This window comes from Magnolia sinica, chromosome 17 (assembly GCF_029962835.1).
Source record: "Magnolia sinica isolate HGM2019 chromosome 17, MsV1, whole genome shotgun sequence".
Taxonomy (NCBI): domain Eukaryota; kingdom Viridiplantae; phylum Streptophyta; class Magnoliopsida; order Magnoliales; family Magnoliaceae; genus Magnolia; species Magnolia sinica.
In genome coordinates, this window is record NC_080589.1 from 54,459,252 (window position 1) to 54,476,522 (window position 17,271).

A 17,271-nucleotide genomic window follows, 5' to 3' on the forward strand; every position below is an offset into this window, starting at 1 on the left:
AATAAATAGACAAAGAAATGAATTAAAAGATAGAAAAATATTTTTATATACTTATATATACATATTTACATAATTATGTATTATAGAAAAATGTAAGGGCGAAAATGTTCTCCATGTAAAAAATAAAAATAATAAAAATAAAAATAAAAAAAGAGAAAAAAGTGCATAGCACTACAGTTTTGACTACGGTTATAATCCGTAGCGATAGACCCAGCTCTGACCCGGTCGACATGTTCCCAACCCGGTCGACCCCAAGTCGCTGGCTTCCTTTTTTTTTTTTCCTTCTTTTTCCCTGTTGTAACCCCCACCGATTTTTGTGGGTCCCATTATGAGGTATGTGTTATATCCAAACCGTCCATCTATTTGGCGAACTCGAATTAAGGCTTGAGGTGAAAAATAAGATAGATCTAGCTATCAAGTGGACCACACTGTAAAAGGCAGTGGGGAATTGAACGTCTACCATTGAAACCCTTTTAGGGGTTACACAAGTTTTGGATCATTATGAAATTTGTTTTTCCTCTTCATCCAGGTCTTTGTGACCCTATGAATGAACTTAAATGGGGAGGATTTCTCACAAACATCACAGTGGGCTCCACCTGAGTTTCTAATGGTTGACGCTCATTCAAAATTGTTTCCTGTAATGTGGTACAGTTGAGATTTAGATATACCTAATTTTTGGTCTCATACCATAAAATGATATGGAAAAATATACGGACGGCATGGATGAAAAGTATACATCATGGTGGGGTCCACAGACCACCGACCGTCCGCCATTAGCTGGTGGCAGGGGGAGTACCGAATCCGTTTCCGTAAAAAGGAGGGGTATTTTCGTCCTGAAATTCTAACTCCGTACGAGGAGGACCAAGTGCGTATTCTAAGTTTGTATTGCTTCAAAAAAACCGCTAGATAAAAGGTGGGGTCCACAGTCGTAAATTTCTCTAAATTGTTCGTTTGCTCTCTCTGCCGTTTCATCTCCCTCCCTCTTTCTTTCGTCCAGGCTCATGATTAGAGCTGGGCATCGAACAGGATCGGATCAGATCCGGGCCAACTCGATCCAATCCGAAATCCCATTTGTCTAACCCGAATCCGAACTGATCCGTTACCGAGTCTGGACCACCTGAGTCAGACCGATCCGAAATGTGGATTGTTTGATCCGATCCAATTGGGCTAGGTTCGGATCGGTCCAGATTTGAGTTATTACACATCACGTGTGCACTATTGGAGTACCTGTGTATCAAGTGTCATACGGAGCGGGAGTATCATACAGGAAAAGTAAGCACCGTTTTCAATGTTTTTCCTTCTCTCTCTCTCTCTCTCTCTCTCTCTCCTACTTTCCAGGGTCTTTTTCTCTTTTGCTTTCCGCCCAAAATGGAGAAAGGAAACCCAGGGTCTATTTCTCTTCTACTTTTCGCCCAAAATGGAGAGAGGAAACCCAGTCGAGCTGTCGATGCTTCATCGGTACGATGATCTCTCTCTCTCTCTCTCTCTCTCTCTCTCTCTCTCTCAGCTATTGCTGTAGATTGATGGGAGTATGTTTCTTTGCCGTCGCTGTTCGGGTTCTTTTGATATTTGATTTGAATATATATTTTTTTTAAATTTCTGCTCTAAATAAACGTGATTTGGGTGTGAGAGATTGATTGCTGAGATGTTTTTTTTTTTTTTTTGGGATATTGTTTTGGAATTTGATTGTTGGAATAGGTCCTGATCGGATCTTGGGTCAGATCAGATCTAACTGGATCGGATCCCTGATTGGATTAGGCCTAATCCGAGTTCGATCCAAAAGGAATTCGAATCTGAATGGAGCTACCCGATCCGCACTGATCTAGACCGTCGGTTCGGTTCAAATCGGGTCTGATCAGGTCGGATCCACCGGATCGGATCTGAAATGCCTAGCTCTACTCACGATAGCGCCAGAACCCCTCCAATTCCCGATACGACCTTCCTTCTTTCTCCGACCCACCCTCGCCAACCTATAACAGACTGACTGTTCTGACAATTGGCCATTCTACCCCTCTCTTTTAAATCATTGCCACCGTTGCATGCGTTGGTGGACCACCAGCCCGCTAGCTGGTGGAAAAGCTTTGGGGGCCATCATGGTGTATTTGTTTTATCCACTCCGTCTATCCATTTTGCAAGCTCATCCTAAGGCATTAGCCTAAAAATGAAGTAGATCAAAAGCCCAAGTGGACTACATTACAAGAAATAGTGGGGATTGAATATCTATTGTTGAAAACTTATTGAATGCCACGTAAGAAGTTTTCAACAGTGGTAAACGTTACTTTTTCTCTACACTGTGTGTGTGATATTTGATAAAATTATCATAATAAGCTTGTTAAAATATATACTTAGTTACTCATTTTTTTTAAAGTATATACTTGGTTGAGTAGCTAGACTCCCGTTGAAGAAACGTCACCAAATTATATGGGGCCCAATATAATATATGCGTTGCATCCACACTGTCCATCCATTTGAAGAGATTATTTTGGGCATGATCAAAAGAATGAGGCAGGTCCAAAGCTAGAGTAGACCTTACCACAAAAAACATAAGGGAGAGTGACACCCGCAATTCAAACCTTCCTACGGTCTACCGTGATGTTTATTTGAGATCCAACCTCTTCATAAGTTAACAAAGACATTAATCAAGGGAAAAAATAAATATCAGCTTGATGGAAAACTTCCATGGCCCTTAGAAGCTTTTAATGGTGGGCGTGACTCTCTCCAGTGTTTTCTGTGGTGGGTCCACTTTGGCTATGATCCTGATCCATTCTTTTGTCTCATGCCCTAAAATGATCTATCAAATGGATGGACAATGTGGATACAAAACATACATCATAGTGGTACCCACGGATTTAGACTATGTCTCTTCAGTAGCTAGTCTGGAAACTCAACCTGTGAGTAGCTAATCCCGTCCATTAAAATAGCACTTCTCTCTCTGTATAAGTGCAACTAAAATGAATAGATGGTGTAGATTTTACACATACACCATGGCGGGCCCACAGAACTTAGTGACACCAAGACACCACCTTTATCTGCACACCACACAATCCCTCTTGCGACAAACCAATCCGAGGTGCAGAAGGGGATATTCTAAACCAATCATGGTGGGGCCCATTGGGACGGTAGGATGGGTAATTGGGTATTGCCTCGTGATAATATAGATATGAATCATGTACCTTCTTGTAAATATACCTAGGAGCCACGTTTAAAATTATTAAAGTAGCTAAAGTGTACACAAAAACCCAGCAGTCTTCAGGTGTGGGGTCCACCTAAATGTGATCCAAACCGTTGATTTGGCTCTTCGATGACAGAGATACCATTCCGTAATAGGGCCAACAAAAGATTACATAGGGGTCGGCCGACCAGTACGACTTTGCAATCAGTGTGAGTGTCGATTGGACTGGCTGGGCACTTTTATAGCAGAAAAAAGACTACCTCGCACCTGAATCACATATACCAACGTTCCGTATTTCTGCCATCTATGTTGCAAATAAACCACTGCAATCTACTTGTTATATGAGCCAAATGGACCAAAAAACGGACGGTTATCAGGACGCTGATTGCCTACTACCTGGATCCTGTGGTCGGAAGCTCGGTGGAGCTCACCATGTCCATCGATCCATTTTTGCCGCTCATGTCAAGATGTGAGTCAAAAAATGAGGTAGATCCAAAACTCAGGTGAGCCACGCCACACTATAGGAAACAGTGAGGATTGAACATACACTATTGGAATATTTGCAGGGCCACAGAAGTTCTCGATTAGGCTAATATTTTTGTGTTTTCAGTTCATCCCGTTGGGAATAACCTTATGAACGGTTTGGATGGATGCCGGTTGCATAGCGAGACCTCGGATAGTAACATGGCTACTAGCCAGTGCTTTGTAGGCCCCAACATGATGTATGTGTTTTATCCATGCCGTTCATCCATTTTACCAGCTCATTTTAGGGCATAAGCCTAAAAATGAGGTAAATCCAAATATTAGGTGGCCCACACCATGGGAAAGAGTGTCTTTTGAATGCCCACCATTAAGAACTACTTGGGACCATAAAACTTTTGGATAAAGCTGATATTTTGTGTTATACCTCCATCCAACTCCGCGAGATGTAACCAACAGGTTAGATGACAAAAAAAAAAACAAAAAAAAAACACACGTGAGCATTAATAAGTTTTAATGGTGGTCATTCAATTACCACCGTTTTCTCAGATGTGGTTCACCTTAGATTTGGATCTATATCATTTTTGGCTCATGTACTAAATGAGCTAGAAAATTGGATGGATGGAGTGAATAAAACAAATACATCATGATGGGGCCACAAAGCATGGTTGAGTAGCGACCTTGCTATTGGAAGTGTCTCTATGCAATCCGCAGCTTAAATAACATATAAACATCATTGTGGACCTTGACAAGGTTTCGGGGTAGGTATTTCTCTCTCCACTTTTATTGTCATATGGCCCACTTGAGTTCTGGATCTGCTTCATTTTTTGAATCATGTCCTACAATGAACGGGGAAATGGATGGTTGGGGTGGATTTCTCACAAACGCCACGATGGCCCCACATCTTCCAACCGCTGGAACTTCCTATGGTGAGTGTTTGTGCAATTCAATTAAACACGAGGTGACATATGTTAATGAAGGCATGTATTTGGTTAATGTATACTATTAGGATGGGGTAGGTATATTAGAGTTGTAATTGACTCAAGTTTGATGGAACATTGGTGCACCTTGAATTGATATAGATGAATTATAAGACCAAATTTAAGAAATTAGCCGCCTTATTAGACATTGACAATTATAATGATGAAGTGATTTCAAAAGAGTAGGGGTTAGTCCTTTCAAATGAATTCTTTTTGCATTTTGTTCATGTAACACCTTGGGTTTTCAAGGGCCGTGTAGGAACTTGGCCTCCAAATTCCTGGGTGTCGCTTATATTCTAATTATGATAATTTGTGCATAAATCAATTTAAATGAGCAATAAAGGATCGACTGGAACATATACCATAATCATAACTAATCTATTGAAATAAATGCGACTAAGAAATACAAGTTTATACGAATATCAAAAGGGTACCACAAGGCGTCGTTAAAAAAAAAGAATTATAAAATAAATGTCCAAAAAAATGGTGCGTTAGATCCACAGCCCAACAACTCATAATCAACTCGCACAGTTTACGGTGATCTGCCATAAGCTGGAAGTAGGAAGTTCTTCTTCATCCATGCTCACATCGCTCGGCTTGTCGAGCTCCACCTCACTCGCATCTAGTAAAGGGTCTGGTTGGTGTTTTAAAACATCATCCCAGAGTGGGAGTGAGTAGTTAACTCGGTGGGTGCCATCAACCATAAGTTACATTAAATAACAATTCTGTAATGAATTTAATGAAAAACACACATTCATAAATCACTAATTAGTCTTTGTTAATGCGTATGCATGAGTTGTTATAATGCATGACCTCACTCACAACACTCCCTAGAGCAACTTCGTCTCACGGCCGTACATGACCAACATTCCCTCATTGCGACCTCAACTGCCGAGTCGTCAAATCCTAGCTAATGCGATGCATGAATAATGTTAGCCGAGTATTTAGTTAATTCCATTCATTCAACAGGTTGGGGAAACTGGCACACCCCTACAATATCAATGGCCTCATCCATTTGCGAGGGTCGGACCCCTCAACGCTCAAGGCCAGGACCCTACGATCTTTGATCCCATCGGGGTCCCCACCCCTGATTGCAAGCACGTGGGGAGTGCTGGGAAGCGGGAACGCTCTCGGTCACTACGGGGAGGCTCGTCACCCCGACGTAGGCTGACAACTCTGACACAGTGTCCCATTCCAGCATGCCCGGCTATCGAGATAATGGATCAATTTGTAGCAGTTGTCAGTGGGATTCAGTGGGCGAGGGGTGTTCCAGGTTCCATACAGGCGTGAATAGAGATGGTTAACAAACATGGTTGGTTAGTAAGTAGACTAGACCTTCCAAATTCAAGCGAGCACATAACGGACGACATCGGGTATAACAACCCACGTAGTCTTCTACTATCACCCATTCGCATCCGCCCAACCCCGCCAGTTTAGTCACAGGATAGTCCTACCAACGGAAATCATCTTCGCCAATCCTGGTTCCCTGACCGACCCAGAAAATGGATTGTATTTAATAACACTTCAACAATTAAGAGTTCATCTTCTACTCTTAATATAAATGTAACTACTCTTAATATAAATGGTTGTTAAAATAAATGTAACTACTCTTAATAGCATCAAGCATGAAATTTCAGGTTGTTAATATAAATGTTCCTGTGCAAGGACACTGGATGGGGGAAGCGGATTGCGTAAGGTCTGCATGGATGCTGATGGGGGATGCAGATTGGCTGGTGTGAATGGGGGATGCAGATTGGCTGGTGTACCTCACACCAGTTATACAGGACGTCACAAAGTTCTGAGGGTTTGATCATGAGCTATTTGTTATCTCCAAACCGTTCATCCATTTGGCGAGCTCGTCTTAAGGCTTGAGATGAAAAATAAGTCAGATATAATATTAAAGTGGACCACTGCAAAAAGCAGTGGAGGATTGAACTTCTACCATTGAAACCCTTTTTCGGGTCACGGAAGTTTTGGATCAATATGAAATTTGTTTTTCCTCTTCATTTAGGTCTTTGTAACCTTATTAATAGATTGGATGGAAAATAAACATTATGGTAGGCCTACGAATTGTTTAACGGTGAGAGTCAGTATCTCCACTGCTTATTTGTGGTGTGGTGTGGTTCAGATGATCTTTGGATATGATTAATTTTTTGGATAGTGCTTTAAAATGATCTCTAAAAATAGATGAATGGTGTAGATATAATAAATATATCACTGTGGGGCCCATGTAACTTTGATCTCCTTTGAACCGTTCTTACAACTCAGAGCTCGAGGAGCGTCAATGCTCGTCTTCACGGAAACGGATTGGCTACTCCCCTGCGACCAGCCCCGTGGCTGGTGGTCGGTGCTCTGTGGGCCCCACCATGATGTGTGTGTTTCATCCATTCCATTCATCCATTTTTACAGATCATTTTAGGCTTGATCCTAAAAATTAGAGGTATATAATCTCAAGTGGACCACACCATAAGAAAACAATAGTGATTGGATATCCACCATTAAAATCCTCCTAAGGCCCACTGTATGGTTTATTTGACATCCAATCTGTTGATTAGGTCATACAGGCCCAGATGAAGGGAAACAACAAAAATCAGCTTGATCCAAAACTTCTATGGCCCCCAAAATGTTTTTAATGGTCGATGCTCATTCAACACTGTTTACTGTAACGTGGTCCATTTGAGATTGGGATATATCTCATTTTTGGTCTCATATCTTAAAATGATCTATAAAAATAAATGGATGGCATGGATGAAACACATACATCATGGTGGGTCCCACAAAGCACTGACAATCAGCCATTGGCTGGTGTCAATGGGAGTAGCCAATCCGTTTCCCGTCTTCGCACGACAGGTACTTATAGCAGCTATACAGCTGGTGTAAGGTATACCAGCCAATCCGTTTCCCTGGATGGGACCCACTGCAATGTATGTGAGAAATCGATTCCATCCATCCTTTTTTGGAACTCATTTAAGGACGTTATACAAAAAATGAGGTGGATATAAAACTCAAGTAGGTCACGCAAGAAGTAAAAATAGGGAAAGAAATTACTACTGTTGAAACTTTCCTGGCCTCCACCTGGATTTTTATTTGCTATCCAAACTGTTTATAAGGTCACTCCAAATGGGATGAAGTGAAAACACCAAAAATATGACATAATCAATAGATTGGATCAAGCTGATCTTTGTTTTTTCCCTTCATCTGGGTCCGTACGACATAATCAACATATTGGATGTCAAATAAATAGTACAGTGGGCATTAGGAGGATTTTAACGGTGGATATCCAATCACTATTGTTTTCCCGTGGTTTGGTCCACTTCAGATTTATATCCCTTTCATTTTTTGGATCAAGCCCCAAAAGGATTTTAAGAAATAAATGAACAAAATGGATGAAACACATACATCATGGTAGGGCCCACAGAGCACCAACTCAGCCACCAGGCTTGGTTGATCCACCGGATCAACCGAGGTAGCTGGATTTACATACACGCCGTCCATTTGTTTTGAAAGATCACCTTCCACCGTGGTGGGTGGATCCGCAACGGTGGAGCCAACTTTAATGTATATTCCTTACATCCACGCTGTCCATACGTTTTGAAAGATCACTTTAGGGAAGAATCCCAAAAATGAAGCAGATCCAAATCTCATGTGGACCACACCACAGGAAACAGTGGTGATTGAATAATCACAGTTAAAAAAACTCAGGGGCCACCGGTATGTTTATTTGCCATCCAAAAAGACCTGGATGAAGGGTCCACACAAATATAAGCTTAATCTAAAACTTTTGTAGCCAACAAAAATGTTTTAACGGTCAGTCGCCTCTGTTTCCTGTGATATGGTAGACTGGAGATTTGGATTGCTTCGTTTCTTTGACCATACCCTAAAATGATATGTAAAACCCAAATTTACCACTGTAAGACCCATTTACGGCCCATTTACCCGCTTAAGCCCACCCCTTTTTACCTGACCAGAAAAAGCCCCAGTTGTACGGACAACTTGCCAAAGGTTGAAAATGCCCTTGCTTTTTTCCTTCAACTGGATCGGCTGGTGCTCGAAGACGAGCGCAGACGCTCGTCGAACTCCGGGTTGTACGAACGGTTCAAAAGAGATCAAAGTTACATGCCCCACAATTAAGTATTTATTGTATACACAATGTTCATCCATATTTTGAGATTATTTCAGAGCATTATCAAAAAAAAAAAAATCATATCCAAAGATCGACTGGACCACACCACAAAGAGCTGTGGAAAATTGACTTTCACCGTTGAAACTTTTATAGGGCCCACCTTAACATTTATTTTCCATCCAATCTATTCATAAGGTCACAAAAGACCTGGATGAAGAGGAAAAATAAATTTCATAATGATCCAAAACTTCTGTGACCCTTAAAAGGGTTTCAACGGTAGACGTTCAAACCAGAATGACAATGTTGTATGCTACGGTCAAACCAATAGCTGTGGATTAAACCGTAGCCATAGATATCATAATCCGTAGCCATAGAGGATTGTCCGGGGTGGGCTCACCGAACTAGCTGCACCGACGTGGGTTGCTGGTCTGTCCGGCAGGGCTTCGCCCATCTGCGGCCCCTATGGCTACGGATTATAACCGTACCCATAGACGGACTGTTGTGACACAAGTCTGTGCATTTATTTATTTATTTATTATTTTTTTTTACAGGAAAACTTTATTCTACGTACAATTTTATCTAACACATATTTATATAAATATGCATATATAAGCATGTAAATTTTTTTTTTCTCTCTTTTTTTCATTTCTTTCTTTATTCATTTAACAAGAATATCTTCTAAACCAAAATTAGTTACTTGATGTACCCTATATGATTTTGGGGTAGGAGAAGCTACTTTACCCAACCAACCTAGTTATTTTCCAAGATTCCATCAGGTCGATGGTTGAAAATCCATTTCATTCACTTCGCAGTCAATTTCATTCATTTCATTTACTTCGCGATCAATTCCATGCATTTCATGGTCAATCCCGGCGATTCCCCTTCACTTCACAGTCAATTCCATGCATTTCACGATCAATTCCCTTCACTTCACGGTCAATTCCGTGCATTTCACAGTCAATTCCCTTCATTTAACGGTCAATTGAATGCATTTCATGGTCAATTCCGGTGACTCCCCTTCACTTCACGGTCAATTCCATGCATTTCACGGTCAATTCCCTTTACTACACGGTCAATTCAATGCATTTCACGGTCAATTCCCTTCACTTCACGGTCAATTCCAACGATTCCCCTTCACTTCACGGTCAATTCCATGCATTTCACGGTCAGTTCCCTTCACCTTATGGTCAATTCAATGCATTTCACGGTGAATTCCCTTCATTTCACGGTCAATTACATGCATTTCACTGTCAATTCCGGCGATTCCCCTTCACTTGACGGTCAATTGCATGCATTTCACGGTCAATTCAATGCATTTCACGATCAATTCTCTTCACTTCACGGTCATTTCCATGCATTTCACGGTCAATTCCATGGAATCATGGAATTGACCGTGAAATGCATGGAATTGACCATGAAGTGAAGGAAAGCTGGTAGCCATCCGTGTAATTTCAGTGTTACGGACTTGAGGGCGATTGACTTACATTTGGGTGCCTTAAAATTTAACTCATAGGTTTGAAGAGACCTAACTAACTCTTCTACCCTCATATTATCCGATCACCGAGTCAAGTGTGTGGCAAGCCGGTAGCCTTCTACAGTGAGAAGCTCAGAGAAGCCCGAAAGAAGTGGTCGACTTATGAGCTTGAGTTATACGCAGTTGTTCAGGCGCTGCAACATTGGCGGCATTATTTGATTCAAAGATCTTGTAAGTATTTTGATTGAAACCCTGGCAACTCCAATAATATGAAAAGGTAGCTTTTGGATTATATCCGGATTTAATACGATATAATCTTCAAATCTATATAGTTGACAAGCTTACGACTATATATGACATTAAAATATAGTTGACATATAGATTAAATTTATAAATTTGACAATGTGGGGTCTAATCCAAATATATGTCACATCTCTCTATTTTGACATTAAAATAACACCGACAAAACACATCTCGAAAGTTGTCGTTTATAAATTTTCAAATTCCAAAGTATAATCTTGAATAGTAGGTTATCCGGATTCAGATCTTGATAAACTTAGGTGTACATTTATACTCGGTTTCAATCAATATGACAAAGTTAATTCAACCCTGGATATTAGTTGTTTAATGGGCCAAGGGCATTTTGGAAATGATAAAGTGAGCTACAGACATGATTGTAAAAACCATTTGAAAGTGATGGAAAAGGAAAGGAGGCTCAGCCCCGGATTAGAGCGTCTATGTTAACTTACATGCTACATGACCTTAGACCTCTCCTTTGTCTCATGAGAGAGAGAGAGAGATCAAAATGCCCCAACCATTTAAGAACTCTGAAAAAATCTTGACTCGACTCACTGAGTCAGAGAGATCAAAATGCCCCAAACATTTAAAAACTCTGAAAAAACTTGCCTTGACTCATTGAGTCGACTCAATAAGGCTCTATTCAGTTCGAGAAAAAAATGTTAAAACTCAAAAAAAAAAAAAGAAGAAGAAGAAGAAAGAAGAAAGAAGCCAAAACCCAATAAACCTCGATTCAGATCAGCATAACTTGGACATAATTTCAATTTAATCATTTAAGCCTTATCATAAGTAATTAGTGTCCGCTATATAAATTTTATCCTGCTATTTCACTCCATCAAGTGTCAGATCTTAGTTAAAGTATCATCACGTCTTTTCTTGCTACTTCTATTCAAGTTCTTTTGAGCCTTTCCCTTGCCCATTTAGCTCAACACAGTTTATATGTTATTTTTATTTTAAAAATAAAATATTACTAATTGTGGGGAAATCCAACTCGACAAGTCAAGCCAGCCATGGACCTCAGAGCTCGATGGGGAGACCTCAGGAATGTATGAAGGATAAGCAGGGCTGAGTCCCCTCTCGGCACATCTTGGCTCCGATCCGCTATCCTCGTTTAATAACTCGACAAAGGTCAATCTACGTACTAGTCTTGATCCGAGACTTGGAGCCGAAGCCATCTTAGTCCGAGGTCTAAAGCCGAAGCAAAGGGAATTCGACTAGTCCCGATTACTAACACTCGGCCTCGGGCTAGGTGAGGCCGAGGTTGAGGCCAGATGTTGATTCTCCAAGTGTCGAACTAGGAAACTGCTATACGCGAATATGACCGAATATCTCGCCCGTCGATACACTCTCTTAAGACGCGATACGCTACACAATCCCTGAATTATAAACGAAATCTCCATAATCACAATATCCCACTGATTGAGCGAATCGTGCCGAGATTAATGGACGCGGATCATCCAACCCGTAGGTATAAATACCAGGGGACCCCATTGCTACAGGTACACAATATCTTGACCCTCTCTCTACATTCAACTTAGACCCAGATTCCCTAGCCTGACTTAGGCATCGGAGGGTCCCTCGGCTTAGCCAGGGTCTCCTTTGCTCACCCTTTTGTGCAGGGCCAGGGTCCGTCGAAGGTTCACCGCATTGAGTAGAGGGTGGTCCAGATTTTGACATCAACATTTTTTTGCGTCGTCTGTGGGAAACACAAACAAAAAGTTAGTAGGTTTTACCAGAAATGGCAAGAGGAAAGAAAAAGTTGATAGTGGTGGAGCCTGAACCTAGCGGCTAACACTAATCTTCTTCGCTGCTGCGTACCGAGTCGGCTCCGATAGGACCGTCCCAATGGACTCGGAGCCGAGGAGGAAAATACAAGGCATTGCAGAACGAAGTCCAGATATTGAAGGACAAGATTAGTCGAATGAAGGCACAACAGAACCAATAACCACCGCCAAACCTGGTGGAAGTCACTCTAGCACCCAAAAAGCGACGACAACTAATTGGTTCCCGGGCTAGAGGTTCCCAGGCACAATCCTCACAGGCTCTCGACCCTGCGCACAATGTAGTGCCTCAGGAGCGATCCGCCCGAATTCCAGAACCCGCTCGAGACACCGAGTAGTCTTACATGTCTGTCACTTCGGCTCTGACCCCCACTGACCTCTGCCATCGGCTGGAGAGAAGTAAGCAGGACAGAACATCCGATGTGGCGGATGCCCTCCAAGAGACAGTGGCTGAGAATCATAACCCTTTGGAAGCACGGTTCAAGGAACTTCGAAAACAGTTAAAGGCATTCTAGAAGAAACAACAATCTACTTTCGTCCCAACTGCAGTCCAGACAATGATGGAAGAGACCGAGCCTCCTTTCACTTCAGAAATCATAGACAAGGTGATGCTGTCGAGGTTCAGGATGCCTCCTGTCATCTAATTCTTTGGATCCAGAGACCCCTCTGAACATATCGAGTCATATTGTTCGTGAATGCAGATCCAGTCAGCCACGGATGCCATGATGTGCTGAGCATTCTCAATAACTCTCTCTAGGTCAGCTCGGAATTGGTACCGACAACTTAAACCAAAATTGATCAACTCCTTCTTAGAGTCTCAGCAGAATGTTCCTTACCCAGTTCGTCTCTGGTAAGAAGAGTTGGAAGCTGACTATGCATCTGTTCACCCTCAAGCAGGTGAACAAAGAGCTGCTGAAGGATTACATTGCCCACTTCAATGAGGCGGTGTTGTTAGCGGAAGATTACGATGACAAAATGGTGCTCTCAGCCATGTTCAGCGGACTCAAAGAAGGAAGGTTCACCTTCTCGATCGAGAAAATCCACCGACTACCTTAGCCGAACTCATCAGTAGGGCTCAGAAGTACACCAATGCTAAGGAATTCTCCAACTCCCACAGGAACAGTCAAGCAGCCGAAACATTGTTAAAGGAAAAGAGACCAAGGAACGAAGAGCCTCAGTCATCCAACAAAAAACCTGATGACCGAGCCCCTCGTGATTATCGGCAGAGCCGGAGGCCCGAGGACAAATTTCATTTTTACACTCCTCTCAACAATTATACAGAGCAGATTATATTAGATATTAGAGGTCAGAGACTCCTGAATTGGCCTGTTTGCATGAAGACCGACGTGGAGAATCGGGACAAGCGCATGTACTGCAGATTTCACCGCGACCACGGCCACAACACTAGCGACTGTGTGGATATTAAGGATGAGATCGTGACCCTTATCCGCAAGGGTCATCTGCACCGCTATACCAAGGAGGAGAGGTCGGCTCAGAAAGAATAACGTTCGAGAAAAGTAGTGGAAGAGCTTGTGGAAATTTGAACTATTTATGGTTGCTCATTTGGTGGAGGCGACTTGAACAGGGCTCATAAAGCCCACTCTCGGAGTTCAGACGCTGAGCACTATGTCAATTTGGCCGAAAGGCTGAAGAAAGAGCTCCGTGTTAACCCCTGCAGCTTGACTTTCACAGAGGATAATGTGTGCGAAATCCATCATCCGCACGATGATGCCCTCGTGGTGGGTATGATCATAGCTAACCGCAAAGTCTTCTGCATCCTGGTTGATATAGGGAACTCAGCCGATGTCATTTACTCCGAGGCATTCGAGAGAATAGGTATCGATAGGTCGCGCCTTCGACCCAAGAAGACTCCTCTACATGGCTTTGTCGGGGATAAGGTATTCTCCGAGGGAGCCATCTCCCTCCCAGTAATAGTGGGAGAAGGACAACACCAGGTCACACTTCTAGTGGACTTTCTGGTTATCAATATGCTATCGGTGCATAATGTTATTCTGGGCCAACCTTTCCTTAATCCAATGAGGGCAGTTGTGTCTACATACCACTTGATATGAAGTTCCCCGCTGAAGGTGGGGTCTGATACCTTCGAGGAGACCAACGTGAAGCTCGGAGCTGTTATGCAAGAGTTGTAAGAAAATGGTAAGTGAAACAGGCCCTCACCATCAACGTCCTCGACACCACGGAAGATCCCCCCGAGGACTTGGAGATCGTCCCACTCGAGGAAGCCGATCGGAGCAAAACTGTTCAACACAGGACATCGTTGAATTTTAAGCAGAGATTTCAGATGCTGACTTTCCTATGACAACATAGAGATGTATTCGCATGGTCGTACGAAGATATGTTGGGAATCTCTCTCGATGTTATGGTCCACAGGCTGAATGTGGATTCAGATCATAAACCAGTGAAGTCGAAAAGAAGAGCGTTCGATGCTGAGAGGTATGCAACTATAGTCGATGAAGTTTCTAAGCTCCTCAGCATTGATTTCATTAAAGAAATCCATTATCCAAACTGGATCGCCAACGTGGTCCTAGTGAAGAAAGCAAGTGGAAAATGACGGGTCTATGTCGACTACTCGGATCTGAATAAGGCATGTTCGAAAGATAGTTTTCCATTACCTCGAATCGATCAACTGGTTGACAGTACAGCTGGTCACAAATGCCTCTCCTTCCTCGATGCCTATTCCGGATACAATCAGATCCTGATGCATCCCCTAGACAGGTAGAAGACTACTTTTGTCACCGAAAAAGGGCTCTACTGTTACCGGGTTATGCCTTTTGGCATAAAGAATGCTGAGACAACATACTAGAGATTGGTGAGTCAAATGTTTGCCAAGCAGATCGGACAAACAATGAAAGTTTACATTGATGACATGCTCGTCAAGAGCGTCAGAGCATCTGACTACCTCGTAGACCTTAGAGTGACGTTTTCGATCCTCCGGGAGTATCACATGAAGCTGAACCCTGCCAAATGTGTCTTTGGAGTGGGTTCTGGCAAATTCCTTGGGTTTCAAGTCAGCCAAAGAGGCATCAAGGTGAATCCCGAGAAGATAAGAGCGCTGCTCGACATGAGCTCCTTGCGAACAATGAAGGAAATCTAATGTCTAACTGGCCGAGTAGTAGCGCTTGGACGATTTATCTCCAGAGCTACCGATAGGTGTCTCCCCTTCTTCCAACAGCTGAAAGGTCATAAGAAGGCTGAGTGGACCTTTGAATGCGAGCAGACATTCTAGGAGCTGAAACAATACCTGGGTTCACCTCCCTTACTGTCGAAACCAGAAGATGGTGAGCCCCTACTCTTTTACTTGGCGGTCTTAGCTTTAGCCGTCAACTTTGCCCTTATCAGGGAGGTAGGAAACAAACAGTATCCCGTTTACTACATGAGCAAAGTAATGGTGCCCGCTGAGACTAGATATCCGAGCATTAAAAAGTTGGCGCTCAGCTTGGTTTTTTCGGCACGAAGGCTTCGTCCGTACTTTCAAGCACACACCATTGTCGTCCTGACCGACTCCCCCCTCAGGCAAGTCGTTCAGAAACCAGATGTCTTCGGACAGCTTACCAATGGGCAGTGGAGCTCGAGGAGTGTAACATCCTATATCATTCAAGGACTGCTATCAAGGGCTAAGCTGTGGCATTAGTATACTGCTATTAGCCACCTGACAATACAAACAGATTTTTCATCCTGGACACAGTGATATTCCTTTCGCATATCTTATGACTGTGTTGGCCACCCATATGTTAGTGGCTATGCCTGTTGGAGAGGCTCCCATTCAACACCTAATCTTCAACAACTCCAATATAAATAAAATGAATCTGAGGTTGGCTGTAGGCCAAATCAATGTGAGTGTTGGTAGAGCTGATGCAGTGAATGAAGTGGACGGTGATTTACCTCCAGATGACATTAACATGGATGATATTTTTTATGAGATCGAATCCGACTCAGCAGATGATCCTGACTATTAGCCATCTGACTTTGATATACAGTTGCACTCACTTAAGGAGAAGGTAGAAAACATGAATGTGTCTCATGATGTGCAATTCAAATATATGCGCAAGTATCTTAGGCGCCTTAACAAGGGACTTTATAAACTTGATCCTACCATACTTACTCCTTCATTGGATTCTGACTAATATTTGATTATATGGTTTGTAATAACTTTTATGGTACTTGACTTTCTTTTGTTTTATAGGTTTGAACTTTGTTGGACATGGTTGACCATGCTTGAACAATACTTGTTTTGGTATCTTGAATATCTTGATCATTTATTCCTCATTACTCTTCTTATTCTCTCTTATTTATCTACTTCCACTATTGTTTATTGGTTTCTTCCTTTATCATATTGTGACAAAAAGGGAGAGAATTTTATCATGCTTGTGTTATGGAGCATGTGGATTGTAGATAGGTATACATTTTTTTTTGTTAGGGGGAGTATTACTGGGGGAGTAGATGCAAATTGAATTATTCTGACCTGTTGATAACTGGTGCATGATTCTTTAACCAGGTTGTAACTAGTTTATCTTTAATAACTGGTACATGATTTTTTATTGAGCGTATAATACTTATGTTATGAAGTGTGTTTTGTCACAAATTTGACAAAGGGGGAGATTGTAAGTGCTATGGTTTCTAGCTCCTATGATTGTCAAATTTTGTTGTGCCAAAATCTCTTGAAATTTGTGTCTTGTGTAGCGCTTCTACATGTTTCAAGATTATGCATCTCATGTACAAAATCAAAAGTCTTTACTTCAAGATCTTTAAAAGCAAGACTTCATGATTCAAGAACATTGCTCAGAGTTTCAAGCTTCATAGTTTAAATCCAAGTTAAGACAAAGTTTCTATACTTTGATCCTCAAGCTCAAGCTTTAACGTATCACAAATTCAAGCTTCAGAAGTCTCGAGTTCAAGCTTCTACATATGTAAAGATATCAAACTTCGTGAACTTCAAAGATCAA

General features: G+C 42.1%; 1 protein-coding gene across 1 annotated transcript; it reads left to right on the plus strand.

Moving 5' to 3' along the window:
- Window positions 1-12,651: 12,651 nt before the first annotated feature.
- LOC131230525 (uncharacterized) lies at window positions 12,652-14,627 on the plus strand. The gene is made up of 5 exons (XM_058226437.1): window positions 12,652-12,813; window positions 13,148-13,323; window positions 13,425-13,793; window positions 13,893-14,286; window positions 14,478-14,627. Exons 1-5 carry the CDS (start codon window positions 12,652-12,654, stop codon window positions 14,625-14,627), a joined length of 1,251 nt encoding a protein of 416 aa, XP_058082420.1.
- Window positions 14,628-17,271: the final 2,644 nt, after the last annotated feature.

Bases quoted from the DNA above. Each gene is read 5' to 3' on its own strand.
- LOC131230525 (XM_058226437.1), top strand. From the start codon at position 12,652: ATGTCTGTCACTTCGGCTCTGACCCCCACTGACCTCTGCCATCGGCTG. The intron at 13,324-13,424 runs GTTCACCTTCTC...CAACTCCCACAG, and splicing joins AGCGGACTCAAAGAAGGAAG to GAACAGTCAAGCAGCCGAAA. The intron at 13,794-13,892 runs GTCGGCTCAGAA...CGACTTGAACAG, and splicing joins CGCTATACCAAGGAGGAGAG to GGCTCATAAAGCCCACTCTC.